Source organism: Abrus precatorius, unplaced genomic scaffold (genome assembly GCF_003935025.1).
Source record: "Abrus precatorius isolate BTA unplaced genomic scaffold, Abrus_2018 Scaffold5, whole genome shotgun sequence".
In the NCBI taxonomy this organism is placed as follows: domain Eukaryota; kingdom Viridiplantae; phylum Streptophyta; class Magnoliopsida; order Fabales; family Fabaceae; genus Abrus; species Abrus precatorius.
In genome coordinates this window covers 18,598,015-18,622,803 of record NW_020874395.1, presented here as the reverse complement: position 1 = coordinate 18,622,803, position 24,789 = coordinate 18,598,015, and the positions used below count along the sequence as shown (strand labels likewise).

The 24,789-nt window shown below is 34.4% G+C and overlaps 1 protein-coding gene across 5 annotated transcripts; it reads right to left on the bottom strand.

Annotated features, from left to right (window-relative positions):
• Positions 1–10,357: 10,357 nt before the first annotated feature.
• Positions 10,358–24,486, bottom strand: LOC113866996 (5-formyltetrahydrofolate cyclo-ligase-like protein COG0212). Of its 5 annotated transcripts, XM_027501882.1 has the most exons (7): positions 24,076–24,472; positions 17,280–17,370; positions 12,442–12,668; positions 11,680–11,755; positions 11,030–11,155; positions 10,891–10,907; positions 10,701–10,809 (listed from the first exon to the last, which is right to left on the bottom strand). In XM_027501882.1, exons 1-6 carry the CDS (start codon positions 24,421–24,423, stop codon positions 10,894–10,896), a joined length of 882 nt encoding a protein of 293 aa, XP_027357683.1. In that variant the 5' UTR covers positions 24,424–24,472; the 3' UTR covers positions 10,701–10,809; positions 10,891–10,893. The 5 variants fall into 5 exon arrangements, with proteins under 5 accessions (XP_027357680.1, XP_027357681.1, XP_027357682.1 ...); XM_027501879.1 differs by lacking the exon at positions 10,891–10,907 and having other exon boundaries at positions 10,358–10,809; positions 24,076–24,486; XM_027501880.1 differs by lacking the exon at positions 10,891–10,907 and having other exon boundaries at positions 10,488–10,809; positions 17,280–17,346.
• Between the last annotated feature and the right edge of the window lie 303 nt (positions 24,487–24,789).

The window sequence follows — 24,789 nt, the reverse complement described above, 5'->3', positions numbered from 1 at the left end:
ATCTTAAAAAATACCCTTCCCAATATGATTGGTGCTGTATTGCTCATGGAATGTCCCTCTTCCATGTCCAAGATGTAGAAATCTGCTGAAATGATAAGGTCATTCACCCTCACTAACACATCTTCAATGAGTCCAGCTGGGTTTGTTGTGCTCCTATTGGTCAATTGAATGATTACACCTGTGGGCTGCAAAGGACCAAGAGACAGAGAGGTGAAAATAGCCATAGACATAACATTAATAGATGCTCCTAAATCTAGCATAGCATTATGTTATTGCCTATGGTACATAGAATTGTAAATGTTCTTGGGTCCTTCCATTTTTCAGGAATGGTAGTCTTTTGCCTCTCAAATAGAGCTGATATATTTCTACCCATATTCACCTTTTCATTACCCTTCAAATGCCTTTTATGGGTGCATAGATCCTTCAAAAAATTGGCATATCTTGGGATTTATTTGATGGCATCTAACAGGGGTATTTTAACTTCCATTTTTCTGAAGGTCTCCAGAATTTTCTTATCAGTTTCCTCACATTTTCTACTTGTATATCGCTCTTTGAGGAAATGGGAAAGGAATTGATTTTTCAAGAATTTCTACTACACTTGGTTGACTTGAGAGTTGAGTGAGTGCAGGTTCTGGAATTTCTAGGCTATTTTTCTCTACTGTAGCTAAGGTGCAACTGTTATCTTTTTTCTACTTTGATTGTTTAGGTCCTTGCATAATTCTCCTAGATCTTAAGGTAATGGCACTCACATTCTTTGGATTTACCACCGTTTGTGAAGGTAGGTTCCCAGAACCTTGAAATTGAATTTGGTTCAAGGAAGAAGCTAATTGTCCCATTTGATTCTTTAAAGTCTTAATGCTATCCTTTGCTGAAAAGTTATGTTGTTCATTGTCATTTGTCTCATAAGCTCTTCTAGTGATGGTTCATTCTTTTGAGGTGCAGCTATTTGTGAGGAAGAAGGTTGATGGTGTTGCTAGACTTGTTGTGGTTGGTAGGATTTGCTCAATCCAACATTGTGGAATTGGTAATGGGTGTTGTGTTGCTAGTTGTGTTTCTATGAAGAGTTTCCTTATCTTAGGTTTTAATGGTTCCTTTAACCAGGGTTGTATCTATTTGAAGACAAGTCCCAATTTGGCTATTACTGTGGTTGTTGAAAAGAAATTTTATTAGTATAAATGTTTGCAGCATAAGCTTGGAGGTTATTCTCTGAAGCATCAATTTGTTACAGTGTGAGGCTGTTATTTTTGTAGTGGTCTATAGTAGAGCATACCCCACACAGCATGGCTAGAGTAGGTGCAACTGTTGTCTTTTGCAGTAATGCTAGTTGCTTGACTATGGAGGCAAGTTCATCAATCTTATGTTCCAACTTGGCTGGGTCTGCAGTTTGAATCTCATTCACACTTCTAGTCACACAAGAGTTTTGTTTAGTGGCAAACTGTTGAGAATTGGTAGCCATGTTCTTAATCAAGTTTTTGCTTGTTACCGTGTTTTGTCCACTAAATCTCCTCCACTGGCTATCTATCATGCTCCTATCCATTGGGTGTAATCCTTCATAGAAGTATTGGATGAGGAGTTAATCACTAATCTGGTGGTGAGGGCAACTAGCACAAAGCCTTTTAAACATTTCCCAGTACTCATAGTGTTTCCCTTTCTAGTTGTCTTATTCCACATATCTCTTTTCTAATGGATACAGCTCTGGATGTAGAAAAGAATTTCTCTAAAAAGAGCCTCTTGAGGTTGTATTAGCTTTTGATTGATGCAGGAGGAAAATAATAAAGTCAGTCCTTTACTGTGTCCATTAGTGAAAAAGGAAAAGCTTTCAATTCAACATGCTCCTCTGGAACACCGTGTCGCCTCATGGTTAAGTAAACTATGTGGAATTTCTTGAGGTGTTTGTGTAAATCTTCACCTGCAAGGCCATGAAATCTGGACAACATATGTATTAAACCAGTTTTTAACACAAAAAGAGCTTCTATGTTAGGATATTTAATGCACAAAGTTTGATAAGTGACACCAAGTGTAACAAGTTCCTTAAGTGTTCTTTCATTGTTGACCATTTTATCAGATTCAGAGTCAAGAGAGTGGGGGAGGAATAAACAGATGAAAGAGAAGTAGGATTATCTAAATGCTCAAAATGGGTTCTATGTGTCTTAATATTACTGTAAAAAGTTATATCTATTTCTGGATCAAGTGAATACAAATCTCCAGACCTTAATCTGGTCATGCATTAGGAACTAACTATGAGAATTAGAGTGAAATCTATTGAATGAAGTGACTAAAAATTCAAAATATGCACAATGTAAATTATGCAGAAGAATTGATGGAAATGTCCAACAATGTGATGCAAAAGGATAAGATAATTCAAAACATAAAAATGCAAAAAATATGCAAAAGTGTGTGAAGTTTTCTACCTAAAGATCTACAGAAATATGCAGAAAACGCAGCAACAAAATAGGACAAAATACAAAACAGAGCAAGTGCAGAATGCAGAATCTTAATCATGCAGAACAACAAAATGTTATATTGATTCTAATCTATCTAATGTGCATAAATCAAAGCAAATTTAACATACTTGTATGCTTAAAACATGTCATCCAAATCATCAAATTCTAATCAATCCACAACGTACTCTACACTATCACACACACACACAAGCATAGAGGCTCACCTTGCATATCTCGCATATTTTTCACATAATTCAAATCATCCATCCAACAACATACATTCATGCTTTCCAAACATTCCACACACACATGTGCATTCATTACACGTTAGCCATGCTCACTGTGGCACTATGATCATAGTTTCCTAATGCCCTCAGCCTCAGAGACTTACTCAATTTTACACCATAGATGGTTGCCGGTTAGCCCCTACCTTACGGATACAACGTGTGCGGTCATGGGCCCCTTAGCAAAGGTATTAGTCAGAAGCCGAGTCAGGAGGAGAGTATGTGGCCTGTGATACACCCACGCTCACTGTTGGTATCACCACCACCCTATCTTCCCTAAGGTATTACTACCGCTCCCATCTTCCACACCCTAGTGTATTGCTGTAACCATTCATAGTTTCCAACATTTCAAATACAACCACAATCACACTCATCATGCCATTCACACATATTTTCAACCATTTCATATTATTCATCATCAACCAATGGCATGTCAATACATACATTCTTCACCCACATTTTTTATCACATCATAGTTTTCATCTTTACACATTACATATACACAATAATTGGTCACATTACACTCAAATACACCATAATTCTATCATAATTCTATATCAATCAAATTCATTTCATCACACACATCACCTAATAACTACCATATCATGCTTCATATGAAATTTCCATTAAAACACACGTTTTCCTACGTTTCATCTCAAATACCTTAAGATTTGCGATATTTTTGCTACAACGAGACCCCTTCTTGCTACAGCGAAAATATAGACGAAACTACACTTTGGTTTTTGCATAATCTCGCTACAGCAAGACTGCACCCAGAAACTACCCTTCTCTGTTGCTCTCTCGCTACAGCGAGAACACAACAGAGACACCCAATTTGCCCAAGACCTTCTCACTACAACGAGAATACCCCTGAAGTACACACTAACCTATGTTTTCAATCAATCTAGTCCAATTAAAAATCAAACATCCTCAATACACATTTACGTGTCTACCCACACATGGTCATAGACATATATACCCATATATATTCACATCATCATTACATAAATCAAAATGCACCTTCAAATAGAAATCCATAATTTATATTAATAATCAAAATACCATTACATATTATAGAGAGGAGTACCCTTTGAAAAGAGAGAAAAATAAAGACAAGATTGAAGAACCAAGCTCTGAGATACCCACTAATGGTTTAATAGAGTGGAGATTCAAGCTTAGATTTAGGGTAAGTTTGGAGCTCAGAGGAGTTTCTCTGGGAGAAAGGAAGAGAGAGTTTAGAGAAAAAGAATTAGGAAAGGTTTCTTAGATCGTAATGCAATATTTATACCATTTTCCTTTCTAAACCTTACAAAGCAATCCTTCCTTACAGTTTCTTTGAGAATATGACTCTAGATTGGGTTAATCTTGTTTAATTTTCTTCGAAATCCATTTACTGAAAATAATTAGTAAGGGTGAGTATTTTCCACCCACTAAATCTCTTATTTAATAGAATAATTCAAATGAAACTAAAAATATTATCTAACACATTTTAATATATACTCGTTACTAATAACACACAGATCACACCAATAATTATCATAGCAGAGCACATATACTAAGTTAACCACATTTCTACAATGATCTGTATGTTATAATACATGTATTATATCACATCAATCAATAAATTATAATACATGTGTCCTAATCACACCCGTCGATGTCTTACAACACATATATCATAACAATACTAATTGATATGTTACCATGCATATATTATAATCACACAATTTTTATACTACTTCACATTCATCATACTTTCATAATCACTGCCCCTGGGATCCCTTGAGAACTTCATAACATAGATAGTTGCTGGTTAGCCGCTATACACAAATACAACGTGTTTTAACCCGGCCACTTTTAGCAAAAGTGTTGGTAAGGAGTTTAAGTCAAGAAATGAGTGTGAGACTTGTGTTGTCTTTTCCCTTTATTTTCATTAATTATGCACAATTATAGAAAAGCATCTACCACCCTCATTTCTTCCAGATTTTCAAAATTTCCCCGTCTTCCACACTGCCAATGTATCTTTGTGACTATCTATACTTATTCTCAACATTTCTCATATCATTCTCTTTCTCAGCATTTCTCAAATATTCTCATTTCATTTCCACATACTTTTCATAGATGAGCGTATCATAATACGTGAGTTATGATTATATAAATTCATGTATTATAAGTACACTCTTCAATGTATTACAATATATGTATCATAATCACATTCATCACCCTTATATGACTCATGTATTATAATAACACCTCTCATAATTCCACAATTATGTCACATTATTCACTTCTAATAACTAACCAAATCCACCAATCTCAACATACATCAGTTATCAGATAAACATTCATATTTATTGTATCATATCAGTCTAACATAGATTAATCATCGCAAAATTTCACACCATATAGATTAATACAATGTGTTGAAGGTCGGTGTAACACCCTAAATTTTGACTTCTCAAATACCTTATAATTTGTGTATTTTTAGAGGACATAAAATAAATTTCAATTAAAACAAACAATATAAAACTTAGAACAAATTAAACTTTTTTGTGGATGAATTTGTTCACAAATTTAACAAGGGAGTAAATGTACAAAATAAATCGTGACTGAGTAATTACATTATATTGAAATAGTTAGAGAAATATACAGATACTAAATTTCATTTACATATGAACATTATAATAATTTACAAATTGTTGATAAAAAAATTGTAGAACTTAGAATAAATATTTACATAACCAAAATAAATTAAGTCCTAAGAGTAGTCCCTATGCACCCTATACACTAAAGACTCGATCCTAGTCATCAATATCGTGTCAACCCTTTATCTTGGCTAGATCCTCAACATTCAATTCTTTGTTATCTTTAAGGCAAGCATCATCAAAATCTGCCACAACTTCTATACTTGAAAATTTTTCAAATGTATATCAGGTGGGTCTTTTTTATGCAGGTTAGTGAAACTTATTCATGTGGCATGTTTTTATTTAGTTCCTTTGGAAAATTTTCTAAACTTAAATATTCTAAATTTAGCTAAGTAGTCCCATCCACATAGTCTATATTTCATGCATAGTGGAGATCTATTTCCAAGTCATAAAAAAAAAGTTTGTTTTCACAATATCCCATTTACATTATCATTTTTTATTTAAAGTTTGTTTTCACAAAAAAAAATCACTTAAAGTTTGCATAAAAATTCAACCAAAAATATCATTTAATTCCAAAATAATTCCATCAAGTCTATATGAACCAAAATAACATTAAAATAGCCTTATACACTCAAAACTGTAAACTTTCTTAAAATTATGCAAAAATTCCTTTTTAGGTGCAACCAAAATCATATGATGATTATATGTCAAGATTCTCATCAACAACACTGTACTAATATCATATACATGAAAGTCAAAGGTTTATAGCTCATATCATACACTTATTAAAATATTTATAGCAAACAACACGACTTTTAACATAAAAAACACAGAAATTTGTAAAACATTTCAAGAGATTGTTCAAACAGCTTCAAGTCATGTAAGTTGTAACAACATATATTCATCAAAATAATATCAATATAACACACAATAAGAAAACTAATCAATAAAATCCCCTCAAAATACTTATATACTATTCATTGAAATTTTTTTTGTAGAAACACTTAATCTTATTTTTAGTGGTTCTTTTGGTTTTTCTTTATCAAACAACATATTTTTCACGTAGTCAACCAAGGTCACAAAATTTTATCACCAAATAAGAAGGATTAAAGGTTCCCCTTACCGCAAAATCTATTTAGCATAGTATTTCGTAATTTATAATTTGAAACTCCCCCCTTACATGGTTTTTGTAATGGCTCTTGCAAGTTTCTTTGTTGATACCCTTCTCCACTCCTCCACTTGTTCTATCTCCTTCCTTTTAAAGTATTCCACACTCCCTTTTTATCTCCAAGTCCATGTGCTCCTAGTCTCTAAGCAAGGAAATTGGTTGGTGTAAGGTTCTTTGCGAGGTAGGCTTGTGTTTAGGTAGGATTTGTTGCTTTATTTGGAATCTATAAGGTTGGTTGCTGTATAGGTCAGCCTTGTAGGGTTCAAGTTTTGTATATTTTCATGACTTGGAAGTGTTTAGATGATGTAAAATGGCAAGGATTAATAAGAACTTCTCACTTTGCATGGAATGCTTCCATTTTCACGTGAAATAGGCTCTCTCTCATGCATGTAATTGTTTTCTTTTGGCCTTTTTTCTTATGTAGACCAGCTTCCTTTCTATGTGCCAAGTATCTTTGCTTTACAAAGTGGTCCACTTTGAGTTTGTTTCATTCAGTTAATTTGACCCTCAAATTTCATGGCCATAAATACTTTCATAATTACACTTTGTACTTGATTCGATATCCATCTGTGCCTCAACTCTCATGGTTCCTTTCCATCTCTTTTAGTTAATTTATTGTGTACTTCTAGTCCAATTTTGATAAGGTGGTTCATGGTTTCTTGTTCTTCAATTAGATTGGAGCTAAGTCTAGGTCTTACTCAAGATTCATAATCATATTATATTGCCTTGTTTGACTTATCTTATTTTCTATTGGCTCTTTCCTTTTTAGCTGGGTTTGGAATTAATTAGTGGTACTTTGGCCTATCATTTATGTGTAAATCGACCATACAAGTCTCCCCAATTGGGTCTTGGTTTGTTGCCAAAGTTTTCACGCGTTTTTAGTCCAAAATCACATGAAATCAAGGCTTCTTTGGTATAATTTTGTGCAATTTTTCCTTAGGATTTTTGGTACTTCTATTTACAAGTCCAAGATGTTGTCTCACTAGGCTAAATACCATAAAAATTTTGAATCACAATTCATTCATTTACTTGTCCAAAAAAGCCACCATTGCTTATTTTGAGGTATTTTTCTTATTTTTAGGCTAGTTTTGTAACTGTCAAATTCTATTTTTGTCTCTTCTAAACTAAATTCAATCTTTTCATATTTCACTTTGGATAACTAAGAATCATAAATGATTTTTATAAAAATAATGTCCCTTTCCTATTGGATCACATTACACTTAAAACTCACAATCCTAAATTAGGCTTGATTTTGGGTCAATTTTACTTATATAGTTAATTTATAATTTCCCCTCTATTTTTTATTTTCAAATTTAATTAGAATAATGGAATCTCTACTTAGATAAGAATGATAAAAAATTAGGGTGTTACACTTTACGCCTCTAATTAGCTTCCTTCCACTATTGGGCTCTCTGCGGTTTGAATGGCTACTAATAGTGATAGAAGTTCTTTTATGAATTCATCTTCAAGGTCGTTCCCACAACAATATAGAAGGCAAAATGACATGGGTTGCTATTGTAGGTTGAGAGCAATTGTTAGTCTCACAAACAAAAGCTAATCTTAAAAGATTTTTTTTTAGAATTTTATTTTTTTACCCACTTAATTTCTCTTTCAATCTGAATTGTATAATCTTTGACTTCTTGTTTAAAGGATTCCAAACTCCATTCCTAACTCCAAATTCACATTTCCAAATTTGGAAACTTCAATAAATTAGGGAAAATCTTCTTTATTGTCTTTATCATTTAAATTTGGTGGAGTTATCAATTTCTCAAACCTCCATGAATTTGAAAGTGCTCTCCTTTTCTTTGTAACAAGTAACTATCCTTATGACCTACATCTTCCACAATATTTTCAAAATATTTATCATCTAAACCATCTTTAATAACTATGGTCTTTTTTTTTTTGCCTTTCCCTTTTTCTTTTTCTTTACTTTTTTGTTTCTTTTCCCTTTTTGATTCAGCATACTCACCCTTGCCTTTCCTTTTCCTTTTTTCCTTACTTTTTTTTTCTTGTTCCTTTTCTAATTTAACACTCACCCTTGCATTTTTTTTTCCCTCTTTGCCTTTTCCTTTGTATGTTTCTCATCAACTTCGACTTCTACTTGTTTATTTCTTGCTATATCTTCAACTTCTATGCCTTGTTCTACTACTGCATCTTTAACTTCTACTTCTTTCCCTTCCAGTAGTTTAATTTCATCCTCATTAAGTAGTTATGGTATTGCAATTTCATGCCCACAATATACATGCATTTCTCCTTTATTCCTCTTAACAACAACCACCATATTTTAATAGGTTAAAAATCCTCCATAAACTCTTTAGCAAGATCCAACCAAAAAATATTTTGTAATCTCTTTTACCCTCATTTTCTTACTAAAGTTTACAAAACTGAAAATGCCTATCATGTCTTCATCAACATCACTCCAAACTTCAACTTTATCCCACTTGTATTCTTTGCTATTCTCATTTTCTTTTACAAAATTACCTCAATGGTAAATGTAAAATAATATTGTCTACATTGATGGAGACAAAATGGTCAGATTAGTCGACAATACATAAATATTTTTAAAGTGCACATTACATAAATGAACAAACAATTGAAGTAATGCACGCACACATAGGAGTAGGGTAAAACCATACAAAAGGGGAACCACTTCCACTTACTCTACCACTTTCTTCTCATAAAGCAACAAAAATCATTTTTTGAAAAGTACATTAACACCAACGAAGGAGAAAGGAAACAATATTAACCTAATCAATCAAAACAAACCTAACACTAATAGCATGTCTTCATCTCTAATGGCTTACAAAAAAATTAGGGTTTTAATACTCAAGTTCATTATAACAAAATACTTCACAAAAAATTAGAAAAAAGAATAATATTGAATCTTTCGTATGATTCTCCTTTTTGCGAGGACAACAAATTTTGCTTTCAGATTTTCTAATGCCAACAATTACAATTTGCAAATTAGATTTTATGATTTGGGAAAAAAATTAGAATTCTTCAAAGAGAAAAGGGAAAAGTTCTAATAACTATTGTCTGGTTATATTTAATTATTTAAACATGTGAAACATCATAGATGTCCAATTACCTTGTACACACATCACTTAACAGTGTCTAGACATATAAACTAAAATGTTCGATGAATATAAAAACTAAAGAATAACGTGACATTTTAAATATTTTCAAAACTAAAATGTTGGATCTAACTATCTTTAAGTAACAAAATTAAGGATCAGTGATTCTTTATTATACTTATAAGAATAAACGGGTACACAGGAGCATTTCTAGGTGCATTACTAAAAGAAAATGCGGTGAAAATGGTGTGATATAGTGAACCGTGTTGGGGCAATTCCAAGGCTTGATTCTTCTTCTCAATGTTTTTTGAGGTCTATCCATCTTTCCCTCCGGATCCCATCGACCCACTCCGGTACCATAATAAAAGAATGCACATAAACTTTAGAATGAAAATTGAAAATAAGAAAAGAAATGTCTTTCATTAGCGTGTTTGGTGTTGTACTTGTACATGCCACCTAAATGTAGACGAGGGTCAAACTATTAAATGATAAGCTTTTGCAACTTAAATTTGAATTACATAAACTTGTTACATAACTCTCCTATTATCTTATATGACAACAAATATCAGTTGTATCAATTATTTTTCTTAATGTTTTATACCTAATTTGTTTATTTATTTATATTTGAATACAACATTAATGAATAACTTACTAATTAATGTTTAAAAGTAACGTGATTTATACAATTTTATAGCACCCATGCAATGCACGTATCTTATACATAATACTTTATAAAAGTTACAACAAACCATGTAAGTAATCGAATTTATAATATTCAAAATTACTCACTGGAGGTCTTTCGTATCTCCAATGTTTCCACGTTGTCAGAGTCTAGGCTTGAAAAGGCTTCGTTAGCAATATTCAGATTGATTAAATGCTCACATGCGTTTCTTTAGATTTGGTATTCATATAGCCTAAAACATCAATACTTTACATACACGTAAACAATATCAAAATTAAACATTTCATTCTTTTAGCACATAGGTCGCTAAAAAACTCTGGTATATACATATACCCATCAAAATTAACATTTACAAAGCTAACCCCTTCGACTTCGTTGAGCAGTAGGGGGTAGTTTCTCTGATGGACCAGTAGGAAGCTTCTGTCCAGTCTCTTGTTCAATCCTCTTTTTAAGCTCCCTTAGTACACGAATTTGTCCCAGCTTCTCAGGAGATAACTTGTCCCAATAAATCCCTGCGGTAACCATGTTTGTTAGTTTTTGAACAAATATAGGTTAACAACGTCTAACGAGGGAAAGAGAAATTGAAGCTACACCATTCAAGGTTGAACTCCTGCACAGAATACATCTTTGAATGCTCATCTAATGATTTACAAAATAAGGATAATCCTCACTCACTAGCACCCACCCTTATTTGCAAAAGGAAGCAAGATAAGATGGCATTGTTTCACTAACCTTGAGGCTTTGGAATAGATGTATGCGTGAAAATGACCTCGGTTGGAGTACAAATGATATCCACTGGTACATCATGAATTAACAGTTTTTCAACTGGAATATCATCCACCAACTGGCAGTCATGCACTGTAGGGGTAGTTTCATCATGTTATAATCCAGGAAAAGAAAAATTGAAAAATTTTACATATGCAATGAAGTGCAATGAATATGATTACACAATACAAAACAATATGAAGGGAGTGTGAGATGTATTGCATTGAATTCAGTTTTCATGTCAGTATAGGTGCAAGGAAATCACTTTCACTTTTACTTTACATTGAGGTGCTTCCCCTGCCCCACTTTCAATTTCTAAAATCAACAAAAAGAACACTTCGCAACGTAGATCTGTTCAACCCAAATAAACCTTTATCTATTATAGGGGCTAGAGAATCATAAGTGAGAACAGAAAAAAAATAAAAAAAAATCCAGGGTATATTATTATCATAAAGGAAAGAAATGTTTCCATTTTAAAAAAACAAAGGCTGAGGTTCCATAAACAAGTTGTGTCAAACAAGTAGTTACTCTAGCTTACGTTTTTGAAATATTGAAAAGAAACTTTTAAGGCAATGGCTAAGGGAAAGTGGCAAAGGGTGGCCAGGAACCAAAATTACCAGAGGTAACAACAGGTGTTGAATCATCAATGGCTCCCATGTATCGTAGCATACCGTATTCAAGTTCTGCAAATCCCTGCACTTCAATCCTCTTAGTTGAAGGAACATTCAAGTTCAAACTCCATAAAATAGATTAAGTGGTCACTCGGCAAATTAACTATTTTGTACATTCTTATTGGTATATAATGTCAGAGAGGGCAACCTAGTGGATGAGGCTCCCACTTAATGGAGTCTTGGGAGGGAATAGGTATACACAGCCTCACCCCTGCAAGCTGAAAAGCATGTTTCTAGAATTTGAACCCATGACTTCGTAACCCTACCATTGTGTTGAGGCTCACACTCTTATAATGTTCGAGAGAAGTATGGTTTTTTGTTTTTAGTTTCATTTGAGGCCTTTCTACTAGACTGTGGTCGGCTTCCTTCTGTGGGCTATCAGTTCCTTGGCTAGAAATTTATGATATCTAAACAAGTAGTATGCTAAAACAAACTTTTAAACCCTTGATCCCACAGGTTGCCAAGAAATATAAATCTGATTTTATAGCTCAAGGCTTTTAATGGATAAGTGTGTGTGCACGTGGAGTGTGGTGGTTTCCATATGTTCTAGCTGAGGAACCCACTCCTCTAGCTGGGTTGTTGTTTCTTTTTCTCAATTGGTAGACAGCATATTTCTTTGTGTTGCTTTCTAAATCAAGGGTTCTATCATAAGCAAATGAACAGGAGATCAAAAAGGATAGTTAGAAAAGTATTGACAAGTAACTGTACCTCTCCCTTTCCCAATCGAGCACCTGTACTTGGGTCAACCGCAACAGATCCAATAACAATAAGATCTACCTTTATCTTTTCATCCAATCCAATGGGCCGTCCATACTTGGCAACGCCAACAGAAGTGCAGGCTTCCTTCATGGTATCCAAAGTTAACATATTGGATTCAAGTGCAGAGAAAAAACCTGTTCTCAGCCGTGGCTGAGGAGTCAACAACTTCTTACCATCTGCAATATATTGATTATACGATTGAAAAAGTCTCACAAGGGGAAGGAGAAGACAAGAACCACAAGCCTTGAATTGATTAAATTCTCGAAGTCTCATTTTATTAATTATAGTATAACTCTATATATAAAATGTGTATGAGACTTCGAGAATATTTTTAAGGGGTAATTTTCTTTCTCATTTTGTCAAGTAACTTCTCTAAGTTCTCTTACATTGAACATTCATTTCTTTTTTTACTTGAGTGTTTTGTCCCTACAAAAGCAGCGCCTTTTGAAATTAATCCTTAAAAAAATGATAGGATGTAGTCCCTGACGTTTTCAAAATATTTGAAATCAATCCCTACTATCAACTATCATCTCTTAAGTGATGAGCTAGATAAAGAAGGTCCAATTCATCACTATCACATGTCATTTTTATTTTTAATATTTTATTGTTTAAATATTAGTATTTACAAAAAGAAGTCTCTAAACACCTTTCTTCCTCCACTGTCATCTTCTTCAACCTCTTTTTTCCAATCAAACCACCTATGTACCCTGAAACTGTGAAAAGAACACCAGCCTTACAAGTGCATCCCAAGGCTGTGTGTGCATCCAAAGATGGGAGGAGATACACCCGATGACAATCAAACAGATTATTCAAGTAAATCCGATTGTACCTTAGAACATCATTACAGAATCTGGAGGATGCTATAATAAAATAAAATAAAAAGAAAAGAGTATCCACAATGGATTTTAATTGCTAATACTATAAGCCTATAACATGCATTAAGATTGAATATCTGGCTGACTGGAGGTAACAACAAATTACAAAAAGCGGAAAATTGCAAGGTATAAATCTAGGGATTTCTTCATCTTCTAAGGCCATCCCGGCATTCAGCTCATCTTCTTCCTTCCTCTCTCCTCTTGGAAAAGAAAGCATCTGATCCCCATCCTTGACCTTGCAACTAAGCTCAGAGACAGGGACTGCCCCCAAAAAATACCACTAGAACGAGCACCAGTGAATTCATATCTGGTCAAAATTTTGGCTAATTGATCAAAGTAGGCAGCTCCAGAACGAGGAACTGACACTCAATATCGAGCGAGTTCTCAGAAGAAAACATATTATTTGACCCCTAAAAGGGATTGATGCTGCTGGTCTATGGGATGAAGCAGCTGGAAAACAGAATCTTCGCCAAAGCAGTTGTTCTCAATCCCTTAATGCTACTTTCTCTCTATACAATTTGGGTTCCATCAACACTTTCCCTCCTAAACTTTCTCTATCTATAAACCTTCGCTTTTCATTACACTCACCAGTTTCCACAAAACCCAACTTCTACCCAAATGCTTGTCCACCCTCAACCTGGCCTCAAAACATGATGGTGATTTTGTTGTTTTGTGCATCGAAATAAGCTTCAATGTCACTGCAAAATTGCATGGAAATTATATGTTTCCATTTTGGTTATTGGGTTGGTGGAAGCTGGAAACGTTAATTGGAGGAAAGATGAATGGATTTTGGATATTGAGAGAGTAAGAGGCTATGTTACGGGGAAGAAGTAGAAATGAGGAAAAAGGTTGGGAGGACTTTTTTTTTTTTTCAAATATTAATTTTTAAAATAATAAAATATTTAAAATAATGATGATGTAGCAATGATGAGATGAAACTCCATTACCCAACTCATCACTTAATACATGACATATGACAATTAACTAATTTCAAATATTTTAAAAATATTATGAACTAAATTTTAACAATTTTTTTTAAAGACTAATTCCAAAAGATGTTACTTTTATAGGGATAAAAACATAATTAGACCATTTTTTTAATTTCATCATCTTTCAATTTTGATTTTAACCTTTTTATAATTTACTTTTTAGTTTTAAAAATTCTATCTATTTAATTTAGTCTCACTTAATATAATAAAATATATGTTCATTTTTAAATTTACAACATTTATTAAATTTAAAATAACCATATAACATGTGTTAAATCTTTTATTTAAAACAATTATTTTTAATTTAATAAAACCCATGTAGTGTATTGATAAAAATCACTGATTTTATTAAATTGATCAAAAGCTCTATTTTAGTAACAATCAAATTTTATCCAATCATGTGAAGTCAATTATATGGATCACACAGTATCATTAAACTCTTTTAATAACTCTATCTAAAGTTCTTATAGATTTTTCTGTACTTTTTTTCTAAAAAATTATAAGTTATATCATCCACTCTCCTCACCAGTAACTCCAATGACATTCTCTCCGCGTAACCAAACTACTGTAGATGATTTTCTATTATGTTTTTCTTGATAAGTATTACTTCAATATTCTCAAAAATATGATCATATTTTATATTGTCATCTCTTATGTGACTACTATCTACCTTAATATTCTCATTTCTATCACCCACCTTTTTTCATGTTGCCTTTTAAGGCTAAGCATTCATTATCATGTAAAATAGTTGGTTGTATTACCATAAGATAAGACCTTCATTTGAGTTTAATAAGTACTTTACATTCACAAATAACTCCTCATACCTTCCATTGCTTCAACTACCCAAGTTGTGATCTATGAATAACATCTTAATTAATTTCTCTATCGTTCTTTAAAATCAATCTTAGTACCTGAACTTGGAGACTTATAGTATAATATCATATTCAATTTTAATTTTCAACGCATGGTTCTCATTTTGCTTTTTGCTAAAATTGTAATATGTATATATTTTGTCTTATTTCTACTCAAGCAAAAACTCTTAGATTCTAAAGTCATCCTCAGTAACTCAAGTTTAATGTTAATTTCTTTTGATTTATCAACCAATTATATGTCATCTACAAACAGCATGCAATTAGGGATAATGTTTTGTATATCACCTGTAAATACATTTAAAACTAGGTTAAACAAATAAAATCTCATGGTGAAACCTTGATATAAACCTATTCTTATAAGAAAGTCCTTAAATACATCTCTAGGAATTCTCACACATGTAATTATTCCCTTATACACGTGTTCTATAACCCAAATATATGCTACACAAACCATTTTCCTTTCTAAAGCTTTCCAAAATACTTCTCTTGGTACATGGTTATATGTCATTTCCAACACAATAAAAATCATATATAAATTATTGGCAAAACTAATTATAGTTTAGGGAAAATTACATTCACAGCCCGAGATTTAACCAAATTTCACCTAATACTCGTCCCTTTTCTAACATTACTTTGACATCCCCTAATTCATATGACTATTTAAGAAAATAAGTGTGGTTTGTATAATCGAAATGGATATGCATGTTATATTGTTACATAAATTAAGAGAGGTCTGAGTAGCATGGTTGTTAAAATCACTTGTTAACTTGTAAAATCATACAAGTTTACGATCTTAGAAAGCATAACGTGTTGGATAAACACTAAACTCATTTTTGGCTGAACTCAGTTGAACTCACAAATCTACCCACCAAGTTTATGAGTCAGCGACTCAGCTTAAAGGCCCAAGTTTTGCTGAACACAGCATTTGAACCCTGTTGTTAGGATTACCATTTTGAGTGCAAATCAAAACAACCCACAGCTCCCTTGTGTCTAACCCTCCATCACAAACAAACAAACAGTGGCACCAGCAACACTCTGAACAGCAAGCATAACCTCGAGCAACAACACCAGTGACATTCTGCAAACTGCAAGCAGAACCTCCAAGCTTCAACTGGTTTGTGTGAACACAGAACTTCCTGCAGCCGCGGATTTTTTGTGAAGGAAAACAACCACATTCAACCTCCAAAGTTACTTGTATTTGTGTGTTTTTAACTTTGTTATTGTGTTTTGCTTCATTACTTTGATTTTTTTAATATTTTTTTGCATGAGGTAAACTCATGAGTTTACTAGTCAAATTTTACAAGCACTTCACAAGTTTACTTAAACTCTCGAGTTTAACAACCTTGCTGTGTATGGTCAAAAAAAAGGAGGGATATCAGGTGAAATTTCATTAGTTTATTGTAACAGGGACATACCAATTCCCAATCAAAATTAATAACCCCAAGGGATAATATTTACTTCCTTGAGTAATGCCTGCAGCACAACTCTTAGATGCACAAATCACAAACTTACACAACTTTGCAAGTGACACCAAGTTTTTACGGAGAAGTTAAGCTTCAGGCGTATACACCTGAACTTACATGCAACCCCCTAGTGCTGTTCTGCATGCAGGTTCATGTATCTAATTACACTTTGAACTACTTAAACTGCAAAGTAGTCTTTGCTCTCTATTTTGATATCTTACAGTTAGAACAATGCCGCTATCTAAACTACTCTTGCAGTCACAATTGTATGCAGCTGTTCAACACCTGAGATTAACATGACAAAGTTGAAACAGACCCAGATTTAGAAGGAACCACTTGTGCGAGTTGTGTATGACTGTGAATGTGAGCATTAATAGCATTACTCTTCCACTTATTATGACTATGAGCATATAATTTTTTTTTTTTCAAATGCTTTAATTCTCTTGCTATTTCTCAGCTTCCTTTAATACCAACACATCTCAAAATGAGAAAGTTAGCAACAAAATCAATAAGGCACCAATCACACAACTTGTTCATAAATAACATTCCCTCCCAACTCACAGAAACAAACCCCAAATGAAGTCTGACCTGAGAGAGTGAGAAACCTGACTTGTTTCTGAGGAGAATCTGGATTAACCTTCACACACTGTGCAACCTGAAACACATCTAGCTCCCTCATCTGCCAAAACCCACAACAAAGCATTCTACTCAAATTCTAAGTGTGCACTCATCTCCCATCCCACCCCAACACACAACATTAAACTTTCACACCACCAATGAAGAAGAATCTTGAGAAGTAAGTCCTGTTACACTTATACTATTGAATACACACACAAAATTTTTAAAAATTATTTCATTTAACTACATTATTTTTACATATAAAATTCATTCAAAATATGAGTAAATATCAAATATTGAGATGTCTATCAATGCTAAATTGACCTCATGTTTAGTATACACAATCAACTATCAATTTAAATGTCTATTGATACTGCTAGATTAATTCCAATTTTGGTATACATAATCAATAAAATAAGAGCTATCAAATAACTTAGTTTCATCTAGTCACTTTAAGTAAGACCAAATTTAGTTTTTTTTTTTTTTTTTTTTTTTTTTTGGTTTTGCTCCCCTCATATATGTTAAAATAATGGAGACAAACTCAAGAATCAAAGTTACACCCACCGTTATTTGTGTAGAATCCATAAATTTTATTTTGGTTCAATATAAATGGAAAACAAAACAATTGATTTATTTTATTCACAAGAACGCCCCTTAGAAACAAAAGGAAAATGCTATAGGGTTCACAGGGTGTTTGAGAGACCCTGGACTCTCCCCAACCTTACAATGATCACGTCACTTCATCCCTACCTTCTATCCTATCATATTTCCTTTTATATACAATTTCTTACTAACCACCTCTAACTAATTTAGTTAGTCGAATTCTGACCCCCCCAAAGCATGCACTTTGTCCTCAAGGTGAAAGGTAAGAAATTGTTGTTGTAGAGCCGATAAAGATTCTCAAGAATTTTCACAAGTTGGTAACCAATGCCATTTGACCAAAGCCTCCACTTCCCCTCAAGAATTATGGCAAAGAGCCAATAAATCCTCTAGTTGTGATTGCAATTCCCAATCCTTGGTTAGGGCCTCTAGCAGTGGTTGAGGTTGATGTGTTGCTGGTATAGCCTTTTTCAGCTTGCTGATATGAAAAATTGGGAGAATTTAACAAGTGGCTGAAAGCTGTAATTTATATGCAACTTCCCCAATACTTTGGACAATCGGATACAATCCATAAAACCTTGGACTAAACTTCTCATTTTGTTTCTAACCTAAAGTCCTCAATCTGTAGAGTTGGGCTTTTAAATAAACCCAATCTCCCTCATGAAAAACCAACTCTTTATCTTTTCTTATCTGCTTGTACCTACATCTAATGCTAGGCCTGTGTTAAATTGGGCTTCAACTCATCCAACAAAAGGTCTTTATCTGTAATCAATTGATCAACTGCATCAATGCTAGAAGGATATGTAGTGCCTCTGAAAAGGATGGGAGGGTCCCTGCCATGCACCACCTTAAAAGGAATCATTCTAGTAGAATTATGATAATTGGTATTGTACCAAAATTCAGCCTAACTCTGCTTGGGTTTTGATCCAGCAAAGCATCTTAGATAGGTTTCTAAGCACCTATTTACCACTTATGTTTGGCCATCTGTCTGAGAGTGATATGCCAAACTGTACTTCAACTTTGTCTCAACTTGTCGAAAAAGTTCTGACCAAAACTGACTTATAAGAGTTGATTTCTGTCTGAAACAATGGATGTGGGAAATCCATGCAACTGTACAACTTCTGAAATGAAGAGTTGTGCTACATCCTTTGCTGTGAGTGGATGAGCTAGAGCAGAGAAATGTGTATATTTGGATAACCCATCAACAATCACGAAAATGGTGTCCTTTCCTCTAGCTTTTGGGAGGCCCATAATAAAATCCATGGAGATGTCACTTCATACCTATTGAATGTTGCCCTTCATGGCTTTCCAATAAACTACTCCTGACAGCCTTTTATATGTTCAAAAAAGATCAGAATGACCTCCCAACTCTGATGCGTGAAACTAGGCCAGTAACAAAGGAATGTGAGTGAAACTTTTTGGAATAACCAGTCAACTGTTATAATAAAGTCTCTCTTGTTGCAAGGTATAACCTTTGTGTGAACTAGGATCTGCTATTAGATCTTTGCATAACTGCTGCAACCTGAAATCCCTTTGAATTTGACCCTCTAATTTGTCCAACTCATCAAAGCCAATAGAGGAGATGGTTGAATATATCATTTTTCTGGATAAAGCATCTGCCACCTTGTTATCACTTCTTGGTCTGTACTGATTTCAAAATCAAAACCCAACCAATAATTTAGTTGTCCATTTGTATTGGTCTTCACCCAGTATATGTTTTTCAGTCAGAAACTTGAGACCTTTTTCATCAGTTAGAATTACAAAGTGCCTGCCCATGAGATAGTGTCTCTACTTTTGAACAAAAACAATGGCCATTAGTTCCCTTTCATATATTGACTTCCATTGAGCTTTTCTGACAAGGAATGACGAAGCAAAGCTATTGGGCGCCCCCCTTGCAGCAAAACAGCACCTAGCACACACCACCACCCCCCCCCCCCCCAAATTAATCTCTATCATAAATGGTTTGGTAAAGTCTGGAACAGCCAGGACAGCTAATATGTCATAGCTGATCGTAATGCTTCAAAGGCTTGTTGTGCTTCTTCTGACCAGTGAAAATTATTTTTCTGCAGCAATTTTGTGTGTGGTTTGGCTATCTTTCCATAATTCTAGACAAATCTTCTATAATACCCTGTGAGTCTCATGAAACCTCATAATCCCTTCACGTCTTTGGGACTAGTACAGTCCACCATCACTTCAATTTTGTTTAGATCAGTGGCCACTCCATCAGCTGAGATAACATGGCCTAGGTATTCCACCTATCGCACCCGAAAACTACTTTTGTTTTTGTTAGCCACCAAATGATGAACCCGCAGCAATTGGAAAACATGTTGTAATGATTAACATGACTTTCTTCATCCTTGCTAAAATAAGTATGTCAACGAAGACCAGCACAAACTTTCTCAAAATAGGTTGCAACATAGCATTCATTACGGCTTGAAATGTAAATAGTGCATTAGTAAGACCAAATGGCATCACGAGCCATACATAATGGCCTTCATAGGTTCTAAAAGTTGTTTTCTCAATGTCTGTCTCCTTCATCCTTATCTAGTGATAGCTAGATTTAAGGTCTAATTTAAAAATGGCAGCTCTTGCTAACTCATCTAGTAATGCATCAATAATTAGAATTGAAGATTTATCAAGAACAATAACCTTGTTTAGAGCTCAGTAATCCACACAGAATTGCCAACTTCCATTTTTTTTCTTAACCAAAATAATGGAACTAGAAAAAGCACTCACTCTAGGTCGGACTGAAACCAGCTTGTAACATTTCTACCACCGATTTTTCTATTTCAGTCTTTTGATAAAGTGGATATCTATAAGGTCAGAAGGTAATCCTAGATGATGTTGAAACACATCTTCAAACTGTTCTAGAACTTCCCTTAATGATTCTGGAATATTATTTGTTTCCGCATCTTCACCTTTCCTTTCTCTGCACTCAATTAAGAACCCCTGCCCATTTTCCTGTAATTCTCTCACCATGGATTTAAGCATTGTTGCTGATCTACAAAGGGTAGGATCCCCTTTTATAGTATGTATCTTATCTTGGAGTGAGCTTGCCAAAATTTGCTCTGATTTCACCAAGTCCTGCCAACCATTCCATATCAAGAACAAAATTTGCACCACCCAACTCAAACAAGTAAAAGTCTTGTTGTACTAGCAGATCCTGTATCTTAACAAGTAAACCTTTGCAATACCCTTGACTGCTCATTTTGTGGCCATCTCCAACCTCTACCCAATACTAAGGTGTTTGAATAACTGGCAGATTAAGTTCTTTCACAATATGTGTTGATATGAAATTGTGAGAAGCCCACAATCTACTAAAGTCAACACCTGTTTCCCTTGCATTGATCCCCACAACTTGAGGGATCTTTTTGACATAAGACCAGCAATAGTATTAAGATCCAATTGAATAGATTTTACTCCCCATTCTGTAGTATCCCCTTCTTTCTCCTTGTCACTTCCCCTGTTTCCTTCAATTCCTCTTCTAACAGCATGACCCGTAATTGTTTGTTCTTGCATACATGCTCTAGGGAAAATTTCTCATGACACCTAAAACAAAGGCCTTTCCTCTGTCTTTCATTATACTCCACAGCAATCAGTTCTTTAAAATTCCTTTCTCTTCGACTAATTCCAGTATTTTCAAAAGGTTTCTTGATAGAACATAACCTGTACCATTGGGTACTGTAGATTCAACACGAGTAACCCCATTTCCTAGTGTTGTTCCTCCCAACTTCAGCCTGCCACTGTAATCTCCTGCATATGTTCTTAAAACCAAATTACTCCTATTATTGATTCCCCATTTTGCTCCTTCCATATTCCCCACACTTCCTTTTCTCAAGATTATCTGATTTTTTTTCATCGATAAATTGTGCCATTTCTGCAAATCCCATCGAGTGTAACTTAAATTCAGCCCTCACCTCTTCTTTGAGACCATTCAGAAAAATTCCCTTCAAATATTCTTGTTCAGTGATTCTTAGCGGTCTCGTATATATCTCAAATTGTTCACAGTATTTGTGTACAGTGTTTTCATGTTTTAATCTGTATGGATTCTGCATCATCAAGGGTTGGAACTGCCGACTGATTGCTTGCCAAAACTGCTCCGATTATACACTTTTGAAAGAAGATTCCCACCACTGAAACCACATTAATACCCTTCCTTCTAGTGCAACCATGATTGCTAACATGTGTTCTCCTTCTAGCACCCCACGTAACTGAAAATACCTTTCGATCTTGTTAACCCAACCATATGCATCCTCTCCCTCAAAAATTGGGATTTCAAGTTTTCTCCATTGATCATTCTTCTTTTTCCTGTCCTCTTCTTCACCCTTGTTTTCTCTTCCCGCATCCTTATTTGAATTGCAATTTAAGCCTTCTTGAATCTCTCCCAGCAATGGTAGTCAAAATTGCGAGTTAACACGTAAGATATTGTATCTTACGATAAGATTTTACGATTTGCCGCAGGTCCAACGATCCCGATCCTGGGCTAGGACGCGTTTTCATGGAATCGTGCGATCCTGGGCGAGTTGCTTCTACCCCATTTTTTTTTTTTCAAAAAAACCCAATTGACCCAGACTTCATGACTTTGCTCCTCTGCTCTGCGATCCCTATAGCTTTTGCTCCAATGACTATGTCTGCTCTGCAACCTTGCCTGTGCCAGTGACTCTGCTCTACGCTGGCTACCACCACAACAGTATTTGCAGCCATCGTAGCCTAATTCACAGTGCAACAGTGCCACTGGAGTAAAAGGTGTCAACTTTCCCTTTCTATCCCCAGAATGAAGCAGATTTTAGGGTTTTTAAGGGTAAAAAAGACTTCTTATCTATTAAAAATAATCTGACTTTCCCTTTTTTCCCTTAAAGTGACTTTGTTTTAAGTTTCTTTAAGGATAAAATAGTCTTTCCATCAGAATACATTACTTAATCCATCTTTTCCCTCCCTGTCTCTGTTTTGAGATGGGGCGGCTCCCTTCCCTCATTTGTCTTTGTTTAGCTTCTCTAGTCTTTATATTTATACTATTTTACATGCATTTATACAATTTTATAAGATCTTACGATTCGTGTTACGATCCTCCGAGTTACGATCTTTCATCTACTCTTCAATCCTAAGTAGAATCTCAATCTTGACTACCATGCTCCCAGCCTCCACAAGATTTCTTGTACATTGTTTTTGGTGACACAAATACATGCTTCAATTAAAGAACGTCACTCACTTTTTCTTCTCCTTGCTGTCGTAACTCTGATAAACTCCTCTTCACCACAAAGTCGCAAACCTGTCCCTTCATTCTTGTTCCCACCATGAATCATGCCCAGGAAAGTAGAGCTTTGATGCCAGTTGTTAGAAATGGTTCAATATAGATGGAAAACAAAAGGAAAATGCTACACTGTTCACAGGGTATTTGAGAGACCCTGGACTATCCCCAACCTTACAACAATCCTTTTCCTCCCTACCTTCTATCCTATCATATTCTTTTCATAAATTATTTCTTACTAACCACCTCCAACTAATTTAGTTAGTTGGGTTCTGGCACCCCCCCCCCACCCTTTTTAATCCTTTTAATATATACTTGCTTTATTAATGGTTTGCTATCAATTACTCTCTCTACTATAAAAACTTATATGTTAGTTTCTACACAGATGTTTTATTACACTTTAATTCTTGTCGTTTTAACATCATTAGAAAAAGTTACTGTCCATTAAATTACTTTTGCTGAATCACATCAGCATTTTTCTAACAGTACTAAAATGGCAAAAATCAAAGCATGTAGACACACACGTATAAGAATTAAAATCTACATTTTTCTTTTGTGCAGAGACTGCTTCATAAATGAGTTTCAATTACGGAGACCAGACGTGCATTTTTCAACCTTTAACTTTCGACTTGATGACTCTTTCATTCGTAACATGATATTGAGTGTGTTTGGTGATGGTGAGATAAAGTTTGTAACTTTTAAAAGCTAACTTTAGAAAAACATGTAGTTTTAAAAATAAAAATAAAAAACTAGCTTAAATAATTTACACACACATCAATTGCATGTAGTTTTTAGTCATTTATCACGTTTAAGTTGATCATACCAGATAATTATACAGCTACTGACAGCTTTTAGTTACTTCTGCATGTTTCTTAGTAATGTAAACGACATGTGCATAATGTGTTGAGAAAAGAAAACCTTATCAGCAGCGAGGGAAGCGCCAACGAAATTGGGAATGCGGTGGTGAACGGGTCGGGGGTTAATGGCGAAGTTGCGGGTTTCCATGGTATCCCATATTCTCTTTCGGATTACCCATTTCCAAGCCTTAGGGTCGGAAGCCTCAGCCATGGCTCGGCGAGCCTCGGCGTCGAGGGCGAGTCGCTGCGCCTCGAAAGCCGCCTCGTCGAAAGCCTTGTTGTTGGTGGCTTCCACCTTCAACCACCTGCGATTGCGAGGATTGGTGGAGAGAGACCGAAGGTTCCAGAGAGAGGTAGAGTTGTTTGCAAGCATGAATGGATGTGATATGCGGAGTGCATGTAAATCCATTTTACCCCAATTTTGGGTTTGATTTCTAATTATCGTTGGGTTGGTTGCAAGCACAAGTGCAAGCCACTTGATTGAAGAAAAAAAGACCTCTTCTATTATACTATTTTTTTATAATTATTTTTTTTTCTTTCTATTTTTTTTATCCATTTCACACTATATTTCGCGTGTTAAAGAAATTTTATTTAGAAAAATAGGTTTTTATTTTTTATTAATAAGGTATTTGTATAATTATTTATTTATAATAAAAAGAAAGAAAAAAATAAAAGTATAGAAAGAACGGTGTAGACAAGTATTTGTATAAATAATATAATTCCTTTTATTTTATATGAAAAGTTTCAATCTACTTTAAAATTTGTCAATAGTATA

Excerpts from the sequence above, each read along its gene's own strand:
- LOC113866996 (XM_027501879.1), bottom strand. The coding sequence starts at position 24,423 with ATGGATTTACATGCACTCCGCATATCACATCCATTCATGCTTGCAAAC. Across the intron at positions 12,669-17,279 it reads CAGGTTTCTCACTCTCTCAG|ATGGTAAGAAGTTGTTGACT; the intron begins GTCAGACTTCAT and ends AATATATTGCAG. Across the intron at positions 11,156-11,679 it reads AACACCTGTTGTTACCTCTG|TGCATGACTGCCAGTTGGTG; the intron begins GTAATTTTGGTT and ends CTACCCCTACAG.